Here is a 16,333-nt window from a genome sequence, read left to right as displayed (position 1 = left end):
GTTTCCAGAGCCTTGAAGGATGTTTGGGAACTGCCTCTACCCGCTTCATGCCAGTGATTCATCCTCCCATCCCCCAATTGTGACAGTGTAATTCTCATAGTTGTTTTTTCATTAAAATAAGATACAGTTATTGAAAAAAAAGTATTAGGAAAGTTTTTAAAAATTGAAATCACTGGGTTGAAGTAACAGGAATAGAAACTGTATTATACCATACTGCTCATGTAAAAAGGAAAAACACTATCCATTCTGGTCTATCCTTTTACTTCTGAGAACAGTAGATAATGCAAATATTTATAAAAGACAACTTTTACGGTGTTTAATTTTCATCCTTTCCCTCTTCCAGCACCGAGCTCATACACAGGCATTAAGCATGTACACTGAACTATTAAACAACAGACTCCGTGGTGAGTTGTGTTTGGAGAATTCACCTCTGTCCTTCCTTTCCTTCTCTTGGCTGGGCGTGTGTGCGTGCTCAGTCGTGTCCCAGCTCTGCCGTGGACGTAGCTTGCCAAGCTCCTCTGTCCATGGGATTTCCCAGGCAAGAATACTGAAATTGGTTGCCATTTCCATCTTCAGGGGATCTTCCCAACCCAGGGATTGAACCTGCATCTCCTGCATTGGCTGGTGGATTCTTTGCCTCTGCATCATCTCTGCATTCTTACCTATGCATCATTATATCAGGAGTCTATAAAATCACAGGATTTTACCTTAATGATTCGCTCATTCTTAATCTTCTCCTGTGATGTTGGTGATTGAAGCGAGAGGCCAGAGCCAGAGAGAAGAGTGGTTTTCTAGTTGTGGGACTCATGTGCATGACCACTTGGCCTTTAATCACCAACCCCAAATTTTGTTAAAGTAGTTTTCTTCTTTTATAGCTGATGTGCACACCTTCAATTCATTGATTGAAGCAACAGCATTGGTGGTGAATGCGAAATTTGAAGAAAAGTGGAATAATATATTGGTAAGGAGGAACCCTCACTTTGGCTACTAATAAGCCAAAATATCCTTTGCTGGGACTCCTGAAATGCAGGAGACACAAGTTCAATCCCTGGGTTGGGAAGATCTCCTGGAGAAGGAAATGGCAACCCACTCTAGTATTCTTGCCTGGGAAATGCTATGAACAGGGGAGTCTGGTGGGCTACAGTCCATGGGGTTGCAAGAGTTGTACATGACTCACCTACTACACCACCACCAACCACCATCCTTTGCTCGGAGTGCATGGGGTGGAGAGAGCATTCACTGAGCATGTTTGTGGTGGTCACTGCACTGGGCTCTCCACTTGCAGTGGTCTGTTCACACCCTTCTAGCAACCCTTAGTTTAAGTAGCTGTATCTGACATGTGACCCAAGCATACAGCTAGAGTCCAGGAAGACCAGTTTGCTTATTATATTCATTTATTTCCTTATAATCGTGTGTTTTTTTTTCATTAAAACATTTATTGAAAAAATTACTAGGAAAGTTATTAAAAATTGAAATCACAGGAACGAAGTAACAGGAATAGAAACCACACTATACCATTCATTGTTGTCCAGTCACTCAGTTGTGTCCAACTCGTTGTGGCCTCATGTACTGTGGCCCGCCATGCTCCTCTGCCCATGGGATTCTCCAGGGCAGAATACTAGAGTGGGTTGCTGTTTCCTTCTCCAGGGGATCTTCCCGACCTAGGGATCAAATCCACGTGTCCTTCATTGGCAGCTGGTTTCCTTACCACTGAGCCACCAGGGAAGTGCATACCATACCATACTGCTCACGTAGAAAGGAAAAAACCAATCTGTTCTAGTCTCTTCTTTTGCTTCAGTCTTAGACCCATTAGGCCGCTAAAGACAGTTGGACACGGACATCACATGGGGGTTAGGGTGACTATTGAAAGGGCCTTCTCTTAGGGGCACTAGATAATTCTTAAATGGGGGGCTTATTTATTAATCTGCTTTAAACATTGGCAGACAGCCCAATTCTTTTAGTTCTGTTTATTGGACAAATTAACCAGGCATTAAAAAAAATAATATTGCTTTTGATTCAACTAGGACCTGCTGAAACAAATGGTTGCACAGAACGTGAAGCCCAATCTACAGACTTTTAACACTATTCTCAAATGTCTCCGAAGATTTTATGCATTTGGAAAATTGCCAGCCTTACAGACCTTCCGGGAAATGAAAGCCATCGGGATAGGTGAGGGGTGTCCTCATGTCCCCGACTGAAGGCAGTGCTGACCTGAGCCTTCAGGTCCAGGTGATCCAAAAAGAGACTAAACTTTTCTGTGCTGTTTACATAATATGGTAGGAATTTCCTTTCCACCATTAAGCACACTTTTTAATTATGTATATTTAATATAATGGGAGCTCTTCTTTATCATCTTTTTCTGTTTATAGCAAATTATACTCTTAGGATTTTAGATACTTTTTAATGGATTTTTTGATTCCTGAGAGAATTGTTCACTTACGGTTGGCTGGTTTTAAAATCTCGTGACATTTTCTGGCATAATTAAGTATTTGAACCCAATTGTATGCTAGTATGTTGTATATTTTTCAGTATTTATGTTATTGAATCAGTTCACTTCAGTATCCTTTAGTGTTCTTAAATGAAACTCACAAGAGTATTGACTGTAATGTTTTAGTGATAGGTATCTGGACTTTCTAAGAGGAATTTGATCTCTATGACACCTTTCCACCTTTACATTAATTATATCAGCTGGGAAATGTCTTTGTTCAGAGGAACGGGATGCATCTTCTATTTATGTAACACCGCTCATGTTTTTACTCACTATACCTCAGTAAGCTATATTTTGTATAGCTGTGTTTGACATTTCTTTTTTTTTTTCTTTTTTCTATGTACCTGGTAACGTAAGAACCCTCACTTGCAACATATCATCATATTATTCAGCTGTTTTATCAACATGGTATGTATATCATTATGTTATTTATGTAGAGATTAGGCTAACTTCACTGCTAATGAATTAAGATCGGATAGTTCACAGAATAGCATTGTCTACAGCCCGAGCAAAAAGTTACTGTTGAGGGTAGTGTCATCTTTTTGTCATGTAAAACTTAAGTCGGAGTGGAGGAAGGTCATTAAATGTACTAATGGGCAGTGTATGGTTTTGGCCAGAAGGTACTTGAGTTTGGAATTCCTTTTGCCCTCCAGAACTGTGCTGTCCAATACAGTAGCTACTTAGCCACACATGGCTATTTAATTAAATTCCTTCACAGCATTAGTGCTCAGTAGCCACTTGTGACTGCTGACTGCATCGTCAGTGATGCAATTATAGAACATTTCCGTCTTTGCAGGAAGCTGTTGGATAGTCCTGCTCCACAGTAAACCTTGACATTTTGAAGCCTCATAGGAGAACTTCAAGGCTCCATTTGTTACCTAATTTTAGGTCAGCTGTGCTCTATTGAATGGATTTTGGAGCAAGGCACACCTGAGTTGAAATTTCATCTCTACCATTTACCAGATGTGTGGGAAGGGACTGGCTATCTTACCTGAGTGAAGCCATCACGATGTAATGATGAAATGAATTATGTGTAGTGTCCTGTTCATGCTTGGGAGGCATGTAGTAAGCACTGTAGGTTCTTAGCCATTTGCCCCAACATGAGAAACAACCCTAGGTTTAGAAATGACAGTTCCAGTCTTTCTCTCCTGTAATGGGCTTTTTGTGTGAAAACAACAGAAAATCTTTATTTTGGAAGGGTAGTTTTGCAAAATTCACATTCTCACACATAGGGAAGTAAGAGCAGTTAAATGACTTTATCTTGAAAACAGGTGAACCGTTTCCACAGTAATTTTGTCATTTAAAATTTTACTAAACTTTGGTGGTATTGTACTGCTACTGCTAAGTCACTTTAGTCGTGTCTGACTCTGTGTGACCCCATAGACGGCAGTCCACCAGGCTCCCCCGTCCCTGGGATTCTCCAGGCAAGAACTCTGGAGTGGGTTGCCATTGCCTTCTCCATTGCATGAAAGTGAAAGTGAAGTTGCTCAGTCATGTCCTACTCTTAGTGCCCATGGACTGCAGCCCACCAGGCGCCTCCACCCATGGGATTTTCCAGGCAAGAGTAGGTATTGTACTAAAACTAAGTAATTCTCACCTTAAAGCGTATTCCACTACAACATCACACATCACCTTGGCTAACTAAAGTCACTGGTGTTTATGCTTCCTAAGTAACACCCAGGGTCATAGGGGCAGGAGTGTCAGTGTGTCTTAGGGATATAAATTGATTGTCTGTAATAATAATTGCTAGGAATTTACCCAAAGGAAAAAGCCTAAAATAATGAAGAGATGATACATATAAAATAGTTTATTAGGACAGTAGAATAATTAGAACTGTAACAAATGCAAACATCCTTGAGGAACTTCAAAAGTACATCTGTGCTGTCACCGAAACTATATTATCACTTGCAGGTGGATAGGTGGGGAAGGGAATAGAAATAAATAATGTGAAATGTTTAACTGGAAACGTCATAGATGCATTTTGATTCTCCAGTTTTCTGTTTCTTGGCTCTCATCCTGGTTATATTTAAAAGGGGCACAAATGTTTATTAGCAAAAAACGTGTTTGTTTTCTAAGTAGGCAGGCTTGGCGAGGGTGTCCGTCTGTCTTCCATTTCAGTGCACGTCTGCCTTGTGAGGAGACTAGGAAGGAGGGGCTGAGTCTGTTGGGAGCGCTGTAGCTGACCAGGCCTTGGGGAGAGCGGCACTCAGCAGAGGGTGCGCTGACTCCTCTCACAGGGATATGCCTGGCCAGCTCCACGGCTTGGGTGGAGGAATGAGAAAGGTGGCCCTAGGACTAGTTCTGCCTACCCCATGGTTGTGCAGGAAGTGGGCTCCTGAGAAAACCCAGTTGCCTTCTTTTTCTGCAGAAAGCCCTTCAAAAGGATCCTCCCTCATCATCTATGATATCATGGATGAAATAACAGGAAAGACGTTTTCTCCAAAGGACCCTGATGACGGTACGTGCAGAAATTGCTGCCGTAAGACAGACAGCCTCTTTTCCTGACTGCCAGGTTATCGAGCCTTATGATGAGGATGGGGTTTGATTTAGTTCGGTCATCTTTGGGTGATTATTCTGAGAAAGCAGAGTGTCAGTGGATTGTGCTGTGTGTTGTTTCTCCTGTGTTTTCATTCATTTAGGTTTGTCCTACACCTTACCAGTTTTGTTGGCAGGATTTTTAATTAATGTTACTGACCTGAAAACATACTTTATGCATAGTAACCAAGGCTCTTCTGAACTTTGATTTTTCAGATATGTTTTTTCAGTCAGCCATGAGGGTTGTAAGTACCATTTCTTGCTTAAAACTTTTTTTTTTCTTTTATCCATTTCCTAAATCCGTCATTGGTGGTTGGGAGGACTCTCCGTGATTCTTTCTCTTCCTTACTCTTAACTTGTTTTCATGTCATTAGTCCTAATTTTTTATTCCTCTAAAATCTCTACAAAATCAAAGCATTCCCACCCTGTGCTGATTGTGTTTGTTGTCTTTTTTCATACCTTTCTTCAGATAAGCTTTCAGAGTATTTCATATTTGCCTGTTGGTTACTTATTAGATTGATGGTTATGTCTAATTTTGTTTTTTCAGCTTATCATGCTAATCATAGGGAAAATGTTCAAGCAGTTTCAGAATGAATTTAGCAGTCTTATTCCCTGAGGATAATTGCTTTACAACTTAGTGTGTGTCTTTCCAGCTTCTTTCCTCTGGGTATTCAGACATGCATGTCCACACTCATTTCCATGGTATCTTGTTTGTTGTTGGCAGTATAGTATTTCATAGATGGGAATGACTTCTTGTTGGGTGGGTGTTGGAGTTATTTCATGGGGATTTTTGCCAGTATAGTGATGCTAGAGATAGCACTCCATCTGTCTTATGCATGGCATCCCGAGGGTTTTTGTCTAATACTAAATACGGGTGAATACTAATTACTAGATGAACATTATTTTGTTTTAAATTTCACTGAACTTGGTGATTTGAACCCAGCCCCAATTTCTTATAATTCATTTGCTGTCAGTCAGTAAAACGTTAAATCAGTATACGTGTTTCCCCAGGTATCTACTTTCCTGCTTCATATAGTGAGCCACCTTTGGCTGATAAGGATCACTGAGTGATGGTTATTTACTACTTTTACATTTTCAGTGCTCTTCTCTCAGAGATCTAGAACTTGCTTACCAGGTCCATGGCCTTTTAAACACTGGAGACAACCGGAAATTCATTGGCCCCGATCCTCGCCGTAATTTTTATTAGTAAGTGTATTGGAAATGTATCCCTTGCATTAACGGAACACCTGTATGCAACCAGTAGTCAGTTCTGCAGGTGGGAGACTTGGCACTCTTATTGTAGGTCGCATGATCCTGACTTTACCAATACGAGTTATTTGAACACTTGTGAGATTCAGTGGTCAAACTAATTTGTCAATACCTGGTAGCTTCAAACAGTGGTTAAAACTGATTTGTCAGACTGAGGCGTCCACTGTGTATGTTTTAAGCTATTTGTAACTTTAAATCCATGTATCTTTTCCTTCTGCTGTTCTGTACTTATTCTCTCAGTCCTCTCAGACTTTTTGCGACCCCACGGACTGTAGCCCACAGGGCTCCTCTGTCCATGAGGATTCTCCAGGCCAAATACTGGAATGGGTTGCCATGCCCTCCTCCAGGGGATCTGTGCAACCTAGGGATTGAACCCAGGTCTCCTGCATTGCAGGCAGATTCTTTACCCTCTGAGCCACCAGGGAATCCCAAGAATACTAGAGTAGGTAGCCTAACCCTTCTCAAGGGGATCTTGCCAATCCAGGAGTCGAAATGGGGTTTCCTGCATTACAGGCAGATTCTTTACCAGCTGAGCTACCCAGGAAGCCACACCGTCCTATTTTATATTTTTGAATTCATAGCAGAGTGAATCCTTAAAGATTTCATCTTAGCCTCTTTTGTTTTTAAAGATGTTGGAGCCCAAAGAGACTCCTTACATGGGTTTGCTTTTAGGCAGATAAAAACAAGAACGTAAGAAGGCAGCCTGTTCATAGGTGTGTGGTGGTTCTCTTCCACATGTCCAAATCCTCTCCTCACATTGAACACTTGTTGAGTAGTGTCCTCACTCCTCTCCACCACCAGCTGAGAGTGTATGGAGGTGGCATCAGTGACCAGTTGAAGATAAGGAAGTGTCAAACTGGAAAGTCCAGAAAACACAGTTAGCAGCACCTCCTGGGGCATGCACTGACCTGTGTCACTTGAAATTGTAACTTATAAATTGTCTTTAAGTTCTGTGTAATATGTCATTATATGGCTGTGCTGTAATGTAATCATTCCCCTACTAGGTAGGGATTTTAGACTAAACATGTTTTCTTTCTCCATCACAGTTCCAAGTTCTTTAGTTTGCTTTGTCTAATGGAACAAATTGATGTCACCTTGAAGTGGTATAAGGACCTGATACCTTCAGTAAGTGATTCATGACTTAACATTTATCATTGTAGATGTTTGTGGGTGTCTTTGCTGAGTAATACTTAAAAATGTATTTGTATTTTTCTTAACCAGGTCTTCTTTCCCCATTCCCAAACATTAATAGATCTTCTCCAAGCATTGGACGTAGCCAATCGACTAGAAATGATTCCTCAGATCTGGAAAGGTCAGTTTCAGTTTGTGTGTCCCGACCCACCTTACTCTTGTCTTATATTTTGATTCACAAGTGTGTTAATGTGGTTAGGGAAGAAAGCTTCCATTTTTTAACTAAATTAAACTCTGTGGTTGAGGTCTCCTTCAGGGTGACCTGCTCGTGTTTCATGTTGGATTGCATGAGTAACAGTGGGGTGGAAAGGACTTCAGTTGGTTCCTTTGTGACCAGAAAAGGCTGAGTTTTGTGCACTTGTGTTAGTTACATGGGTCACCCGAAATCTCAACCTGCAAAGCCTGTGCCATTCATTCACTGGACTGTGATGCATCTCTGTGCTTCAGTAGCTAACAGTGATATTGGTGACAGTATGGTTCCTAAGGAACAGCCGTGACTGTGTGTGTGTGTTATGCGTGTAAACTGACTGCAGAAGATGCTGTAGCTCACCCACTAGGTGACTGTGATCGTAAAATCCGTTCCTGTTTGCCTCAAGTTGACATGAGACACTGAGACCATAGCCCTGCCGTCCTGCCTTACAAGACTGCTCTGGTGATAATGTACAAGGACCATTGACAATTCCCATGTGCTATAAAACCATGGGGAGCGGGAGTCTGCTTGAGTGTGGCCCACATGCTGTTAACAGTTGCCCGGGAGCCAGTTACTGGCGCTGGCTTTCACTACTCTTTCGTCCTTTTCCTACGGTGAATCATGCTAGTTTCTAGAATCCTGGCATACATGTCGGCAATGAATTTTCTTATTTTCTTCTCCCTTCCCCCACCCCCTGCCCCAATATGGATGACTGCTGACAGTGGACAAAGGTCAGAGAATGTTGGTTTTACATGGTGGTGATCACGTCTCACTCTGTTCCTTTTTGTTTTAAGATAGTAAAGAATATGGTCATACTTTTCGCAGTGACCTAAAAGAAGAGATTCTGATGCTCATGGCAAGGGATCAGCACCCACCAGAGGTAGGCTTGTTTTGCTTTCATTGTTAGATATACACTAGCCAGCGTATCCTCTAATACTGAGCACCTGGGGAGGGTGATTCCCATGGTTTCATCTACTGTGCAGAATTCTGCCACCTAAACCCAGATTTAAATCTACACATCTGACTTCCCTGGCAGTCCAGTGGTTAAGACTCCGCACTTCCATAAGGGGGGGGGGCAAGTTAAGATACTGGATGTGTGTGGTGTGGCTGAAAAGATAAAAAAGATACATCTCAACATACCCAAACAATTAGAATACCCTTCCTTCCTTTTTCTTTCCTTTTTATCTCTAAAGAGAAAACCCATGGTTGGATTTGAAATACATGGCTAAACAAATTATCACATCAATGTCGGGTGCTTTGCCTTTTTTTGTCGTTGTTAATATGTATTACTATGTGCTGTACATGCGATGTGTTCAAATGGTAAGATGCAATGCTCAAAAATTTTAATGGTCCTGTGGAGTCTCCTGTTCTTAAATTGTCATAAAACTAGCGAGGCAGTTCTGCTGACTCTCGGGGCCTCTCAGCTGCAGGCGGCATTTGCTGACTGTGCTGCAGACATCAAATCGACTTACGAAAGCCAAGATGCTAGACAGACTGCTTCAGAGTGGCCAGCCAATTCTCTGAACTACATAGCCATCCTCTTCTTAAGGGCTGGGAGAACCCAGGAAGCCTGGTGAGTACACGAAACACCACACATGTAACGAAGCATCTCTAATATGGCTGTGTGATGTGTGGTTTCTCAGGAGACAAACGGGTTTCTGCCCAATGAGGTGTTTTTTGGTTTGGTTTTGTTTTTTTTTAATTTTTTGGTTCTGCTGGGTCTTCACTGCTGCACCCGCTTTTCTCTAGTTGCAGAAAGTGGGGCTCCTCTCTGGTTGTGGTGCACAGGCTTCTCATGGTGCTGGCTTCTTGTTGTGGAGCGTGGGCTCTAGGGCTTCAGTAGTTGTGGCTTCTGGGCTCGTGCACATAAGTTCAGTAGTTGTGATGCACGGGCTTAGTTGTTCCATGGCATGTGGAATCTTTGCACACCAGGGATCAAACCCATGGCTCCTGCATTGGCAGGCAGATTCTTTACCACTGAGCCACCAGGGAAGCCCTGTAATGAGTTTTCTATGAGAACGTCCAAATACTAACTAAAAAGCAAACTTGGGGAAGAAGAATCAATGTGCATGTGTAAGAAAGGGTGTGGTTCAGTGGGCTCAGTCTCTTTATTTTCATTTTCTGTATCTCCAGTCACCTACATAGAACACAATGACCAGAGAATCTTAATTTTGAAAGTGTTTTGGGCATTGATATCTCATTTATGGATGGTTTCCCCACACCCACAGCCCCGGCTTAAAATGTGGGCTGTATACTGGAACTTGAGAAAAGTGACATTTACCAGTATTGACTAAACGTAGCCTTGACTAGAACCCATCATTGGTTTGTGCCACCGTATTCTATTTCTGTGTGTTCCTGTTGGCAGTTCATTCTCATACTCATTTCTAGTGTTTAATTGTGAATGAAGACCTTATGCATATTCATTTTTCCAAAAGCAGAGAAGTCAACAAAGGAGCACTTGGTTGGGGTGGTCATGGTTGCGTGGGTCCACTGTATGTTATTTTGGATGTAAATGTTAGTTCTTAGGGCCAGTGAGGGGGTAGTTGTGTATGGTTGTTTCCAAGAGACGACCTTATGTTGAACATAAGACTGTCAGTCCAGGGTGTGGGTGTTTGCTCTCTCTAGGAAAAGCTGGTGGAGGCTTGGCTACCTCAGCTGGTCTTGACTCGTGGTGAATCACACAACCTGCTGCACAGCTGCTGACCCGTGGTGCTTGGAGTCGTAGACTCGGGCAGGTTGACACATGTTGTGAATCAGGCTGTGATGATTGGCGCAGGGGTACGGACCTCAGCTGATGATGGGAGCTGAGTGTATGTGCTTCTCCTTCGTCCTGCATGTGGCAGGATGCTGGTGAGCACTTACATGAGACTTGTGCCTTAATCTGAGCCTGCTCTTCATAACATCAGCTTAAGACACACTGGACTCACACACAGGATCACAAAAGAGAGAAGAGATTGTACAGTATCTGCCTCCCTCCCTTCCCTCTGCCCACGTGATACATTCCCTCCCTGGGGGGGCTGAAGTGATCCTCTAGAGGAGGGTGAACCCCAGCAATTCTCAACGCTCGTAACAAAACACATTTGCCTGTGCAGTATGTAATGTCCACACATGAAGTTGGAGAAGAGGGTTGAGGCACCTGGAGTGATTCTTAAGTAGAGACGAGGCTGGGAGCTGGTAGAGCTTACAGATGTACGTCTCCAAGAGCTTCCACTTGTAGGTGGAAGGAGGACACTTAGTGTCTGCATCTGGGAGAATAGCTCTGGTCACTTGATTGCCATCTGTTCTATTACTGTTCCTAATCTCTTTCCTATCTCATCTTGAACAGGAAAATGCTGGGGCTTTTCAGGAAACATAATAAGATCCCCAGGTAAGTTCAAGTTAACAGGCCTTCCTGCATACATCCTAGATTAGTCATGTGGGTTTCACTCTTATGGGGTGGGGGGCAGTGTAGAATTTCTCTCAGTGGTGGCAGTTGGGCACTTTTCTGTTAGGCAAGCAAATAGACAACCACTCCCACCATCTAAGGCATCCTGCGGCAAGTGCAGTTTTTTACTCTGTGCTCAGTGATCACAACATGTTGTTGATACACTGTGGATAGGTCCACATGAAGGCATGCTGAATCATGTTGAAGATGGTAACTTTGATGAAGATGTTGAGGATGAAGGCGTGTTGAATTAAGTGTTCATTATCTCATTAGCCCTTTAAACTTCATATAACTGTCTCCAAAGCTGCTGATCTTTGTAAGATACTAGATTCTGTATGTAAATCTGTGAGGGGTGTAGTTGGCAGATGTTGACATTTTGCCTTTTACAGGAATGAGTTGCTGAATGAGTTTATGGATAGTGCCAAAGCATCCAGCAGCCCTGCCCAGGCCGTTGAGGTTGTTAAGCTGGCAAATTCCTTCAGCTTGCCTATTTGTGAGGGCCTCACCCAGAGGTTAACTGCTGACTTCACCCTCAGCCAAAAACAGAAGTAAGTGGGCTCTTGGGCTCTGTGTCATCACCATGAAGAAAAGTTAAGAGATGGAGCAGCCCATCTATCTGCCCATTCACGTGTCTGTAGCTTTCTACCCCTGAGTTCCCTTTCTTTACACAAAGTCAGGATGTGTTGATTTAATGATACTTTTTGTCATACGAGTCAGGGAGGCCTATCCGTTGACTTACTGGATCTTGTCCTGTGTTGCTGTAGTGCAGCTGTAGAGACCCCCAGCCAAGCCTGAGTTTCAGTGTGACCCTCCTATTTATTTTTCTTACAGGGAAGCCCTGGGAGACCTAACTGCACTGACCAGTGACAGCGAGAGTGACAGTGATAGCGATACCAGCAAAGACAAATAAAATAAAAAGTGGGTGAATCCGGAGCATCTGTGACCAAGCATAGCTGTGCTGACACTGGATTCCTGAGATGTTAATATCTGTAATATGAAGAAAACAGGGTACAGATTTGGCGAACCTTGAAATATAGTTGATACACACTGGCTTATTTGGGTTCACTTCCTCGGCTGAGCCACCTGTGTGAGGGTTACCCTGTGAACAGAAGCAGCGCCACTGTTCTCACCTCTGTGCACACACTGTGAGGTGTGCAGCTCGTTTGAGCACACCTGCAGCAGGCGTCTTGTCAGCTGACGTCAGCGCCATTTGCCCTCCCCTGCCATGGACTGTACCCTTTGTTGGCTGATGCTATGACGATGGCACTTCCTCCAATTCACAGAAAGAGTCTAAAGGAAGATTTTGTGCAGTTTCATCACATTGATACTGGGTCAGTAGTATCCCAAGTTCAGGCATCTGAGAACTGAACAATCACAGGGCTTTAGGCTGCACAGCTGGGAAGATGAAAGCTGTAAATAAATATTGTAACTAAGGTATGCACGTGTGCGTTTGCCTTCTTTCTGCACGCCCCCGTCTCCCAGTAGGCTTGGGGCTTACACAAGTGTGTCCTCTCTTTCTCTGAGCGTGCTGGCACCTTCTTCAAGTATGCTGTGCTTCCAGTGATCTGAATGAAGGCTTGTGAAAAGAGGACTGAAGTGTTTCCTTGACATGATTGCCTGTTGCTGGTAATCAAATCATCATGTAAGTGTACCTGGTCATGATGCAAAGCTGTTTTACTGCTGGTAACAGGACCTGCTATGAGACAGCAGTCATTAGTGTGGACGGGTGACGCAAGGTTTATGGAGTCATTTCGATCTTAGTGGTGGAGTGGCAGTATACCAGAGAAATGGGCTTATTTCTTTGAGATAAGGCAGTGTGCTAGAGCAAGGGATGCTGAAATGAAAGGTACGCAAAGGAGGGTGGGAGGTGCTGAAGGAGTCTCCAGCCTGGCCCAGGAAGGAGACTTACCTGTTAAAGAATGCTGTCTAGCTGACCTGCCCAACCATGGGCTTTACAAAAGATTTTAGAAAGAAGGTCAAACCCAAGAACAGTTTTATCGAGCTCAAAAAGACTTGAGGGACTTCCCTGGTGGTAGAGTGATTAAAAATCCACCTGCCAATTCAGAGGACATGGGTTTGATCCCTGGTCCAGAAGATTCCACATGCGGCTGAGCCACTAAGCCTGTGCACCACATACTGGGCCTGGGAGCTGGAGCTAGAGAGTAGCTGCTGCTATCCACAACTAGAGAAGACCCTCCAGCAGCAACGAAGAACTAGCACACCCAAAATTCACCCCAACCCAGGCCAAAACAAGTCTACCGGATTCCCAAATCAAAGGACATTAGATGCCATGCAGACTTGAATGTAACAGTCATTAGCTGGTATCAGTTCAGTTGCTCATTTGTGTTCAACTCTGCAGCATGCCATAGACTGTAGCACACCAGGTTTCCCTGTCCATCACCAACTCCCAGAGTTTACCCAAATTGATGCCATCCAACCATCTCATCCTCTGTACCCTTCTCCAGCCTTCAATCTTTCCCAGCATCAGAGTCTTTTTAGACGAGTCAGCTCTTTGCATCAGGTGGCCAAACTACTGGAGTTTCAGCTTCAACATCAGTTCTTCCAATGAACACCCACAACTGATCTCCTTTAGGATGGACTGGTTGGGTTTCCTTGCAGTCCAAGGGACTCTCAAGAGTCTTCTCCCAACATGACAGTTCAAAAGCATCAATTCTGGGGAGGAGGAGCCAAGATGGCGGAGGAGTAGGACGGGGAGAACACTTTCTCCCCCACAAATTCATCAAAAGAGCATTTAAACGTTGAGTAAATTCCACAAAACAACTTCTGAATGCCGGCAGAGGACATCAGGCACCCAGAAAAGCAATCCAACTCTTCGAAAGGAGGTAGGAAAAAATATAAAAGACAAAAAAAGAGACAAAAGAGGGAGGGACGGAGTTCCCTCCCGGGAAGGGAGTCTTAAAAAAAGAGAAGTTTCCAAACACCAGGAAACCTTCTCACTGCCAAATCTGTGCCGAGCTTTGGAAGCAACATAACAGGAAGAAAAAAATAATAATTAAAACTCGAAGATTGCGAGTCCTACGGTAACTCCCCCAGCGGAGAAGCAGCGCAGACGCCTGCACGCACCATTAGCAAGCGGGGGCTGGGCAGGGAGGCGCAGCTGCATCACTCAGAGTAAGAATCTGGCCTGAATGCCCTGAGCACTACCTGAGCGAAATAATTTGGGCTAGCAAACCAGACTGTGAGATATCTACCACGCGAAAAGCCAGCCCCAACCTAAGACACCGCCAGGCCCGCGCACGGAACAAAGAATTGAACAGAGATAGCCGGCTGCAGACCTTCCCCCTCCGGTGACAGGCAGCCAGAGCCGGAAGGGGGCAATCGCAGCCCCAGAGAGACATTATCTATAAAACTGTAAGCAGGCTTCTTTGCTAACTAAAACTTTTTGGGGGTCTGGACGGTTAACATCTTCCTGAGAAGGTGCGCCGGTTTTACACCCAGATAACCGAGTGGCGGGGAGGCGATAAGTCGCAGCATTGGCGCTCGCCAAACACCTCATCACTTGAGCTGCTCGGACCTGGGAAGAGCACAAAACTCAGGCCCAACTGAGTCTGCGCCTCTGAGGACTACCCGAGTGCCTGAACCTGAGCGGCTTGGACCTGGGAGGTACATGCAACCCAGGGCCAGCCTTGGATTGTTCCCAGCGGAACAACCTAGAGCCCGAGCAGTGTGGGCAGGGAGGCTACACGCGCCGTGAGCGGGGGCAGACCTAGTGTGGCTGAGGCATTGCGAGCACATGCCAGTGTTATTTGTTTGCAGCATCCCTCCCTCCCTCCCCACAGCGCGACTGAACAAAGAGAAGAAATACAGCTCCACCCATCAGAACACCGACACAAGCTTCCCTAACCAGGAAACCTTGACAAGCCACCTGTACAAACCCACACACAGCGAGGAAAAGCCATAATAAAGAGAACTCCACAAACTACCAGAATACAGAAAGGACACCCCAAACTCAGCAATTTAAACAAGATGAAGAAACAGAGGAATAGCCAGCAGATAAAGGAACAGGATAAATGCCCACCAAACCAAACAAAAGAGGAAGAGATAGGGAATCTACCTAATAAAGAATTCCGAATAATGATAGTGAAATTGATCCAAAATCTTGAAATTAAAATGGAATCACAGATAAATAGCTTGGAGACAAGGATTGAGAAGATGCAAGAAAGGTTTAACAAGGACCTAGAAGAAATAAAAAAGAGTCAATATATAATGAATAATGCAATAAATGAAATTAAAAACACTCTGGAGGCAACAAATAGTAGAATAACAGAGGCAGAAGATAGGATTAGTGAATTAGAAGATAGAATGGTAGAAATAAATGAATCAGAGAGAATAAAAGAAAAACGAATTAAAAGAAATGAGGACAATCTCAGAGACCTCCAGGACAATATTAAACGCTACAACATTCGAATCATAGGGGTTCCAGAAGAAGAAGACAAAAAGAAAGACCATGAGAAAATACTTGAGGAGATAATAGTTGAAAACTTCCCTAAACTGGGGAAGGAAATAATCACCCAAGTCCAAGAAACCCAGAGAATCCCAAACAGGATAAACCCAAGGCGAAACACCCCAAGACACATATTAATCAAATTAACAAAGATCAAACACAAAGAACAAATATTAAAAGCAGCAAGGGAAAAACAACAAATAACACACAAGGGAATTCCCATAAGGATAACAGCTGATCTTTCAATAGAAACTCTTCAAGCCAGGAGGGAATGGCAAGACATGCTTAAAATGATGAAAGAAAATAACCTACAGCCCAGATTATTGTATCCAGCAAGGATTTCATTCAAGTATGAAGGAGAAATCAAAAGCTTCTCAGACAAGCAAAAGCTGAGAGAATTCTGCACCACCAAACCAGCTCTCCAACAAATACTAAAGGATATTCTCTAGACAGGAAACACAAAAATGGTGTATAAATTCGAACCCCAAACAATAAAGTAAATGGCAACGGGATCATACTTATCAGTAATTACCTTAAACGTAAATGGGTGAATGCCCCAACCAAAAGACAAAGACTGGCTGAATGGATACAAAAACAAGACCCCTACATATGTTGTCTACAGGAGACCCACCTCAAAACAGGGGACACATACAGACTGAAAGTGAAGGGCTGGAAAAAGATTTTCCATGCAAATAGGGACCAAAAGAAAGCAGGAGTAGCAATACTCATATCAGATAAAATAGACTTTAAAACAAAGGCTGTGAAAAGAGA

The 16,333-nt window shown here is 43.5% G+C and overlaps 1 protein-coding gene and 1 non-coding gene across 2 annotated transcripts in view; both read left to right on the top strand.

Moving 5' to 3' along the window:
- PTCD3 (pentatricopeptide repeat domain 3) overlaps positions 1-12,534 on the top strand; it is a 31,148-nt gene extending 18,614 nt beyond the window's left edge. The window contains exons 11-24 of the mRNA XM_027555521.1: positions 344-404; positions 876-961; positions 2,025-2,169; positions 2,846-2,896; positions 4,857-4,946; positions 5,240-5,268; positions 6,123-6,229; positions 7,339-7,417; positions 7,514-7,604; positions 8,468-8,553; positions 9,098-9,246; positions 10,999-11,040; positions 11,487-11,645; positions 11,929-12,534. Of these exons, the coding sequence (XP_027411322.1) occupies positions 344-404; positions 876-961; positions 2,025-2,169; positions 2,846-2,896; positions 4,857-4,946; positions 5,240-5,268; positions 6,123-6,229; positions 7,339-7,417; positions 7,514-7,604; positions 8,468-8,553; positions 9,098-9,246; positions 10,999-11,040; positions 11,487-11,645; positions 11,929-12,007 (1,254 nt within the window). The 3' untranslated portion in view covers positions 12,008-12,534. The remainder of the gene's footprint in view (positions 1-343; positions 405-875; positions 962-2,024; positions 2,170-2,845; positions 2,897-4,856; positions 4,947-5,239; positions 5,269-6,122; positions 6,230-7,338; positions 7,418-7,513; positions 7,605-8,467; positions 8,554-9,097; positions 9,247-10,998; positions 11,041-11,486; positions 11,646-11,928) is intronic.
- Positions 10,428-10,563, top strand: LOC113901976. The gene has a single exon (XR_003513632.1). It is a non-coding gene; the product is annotated as a small nucleolar RNA SNORD94 (small nucleolar RNA).
- Positions 12,535-16,333: the final 3,799 nt, after the last annotated feature.

Source organism: Bos indicus x Bos taurus, chromosome 11 (genome assembly GCF_003369695.1).
Source record: "Bos indicus x Bos taurus breed Angus x Brahman F1 hybrid chromosome 11, Bos_hybrid_MaternalHap_v2.0, whole genome shotgun sequence".
Classification (NCBI taxonomy): Eukaryota; Metazoa; Chordata; class Mammalia; order Artiodactyla; family Bovidae; genus Bos; species Bos indicus x Bos taurus.
The sequence above is the reverse complement of the archived record's forward strand: the minus strand, read 5'-3'. Positions and strand labels throughout refer to the sequence as shown.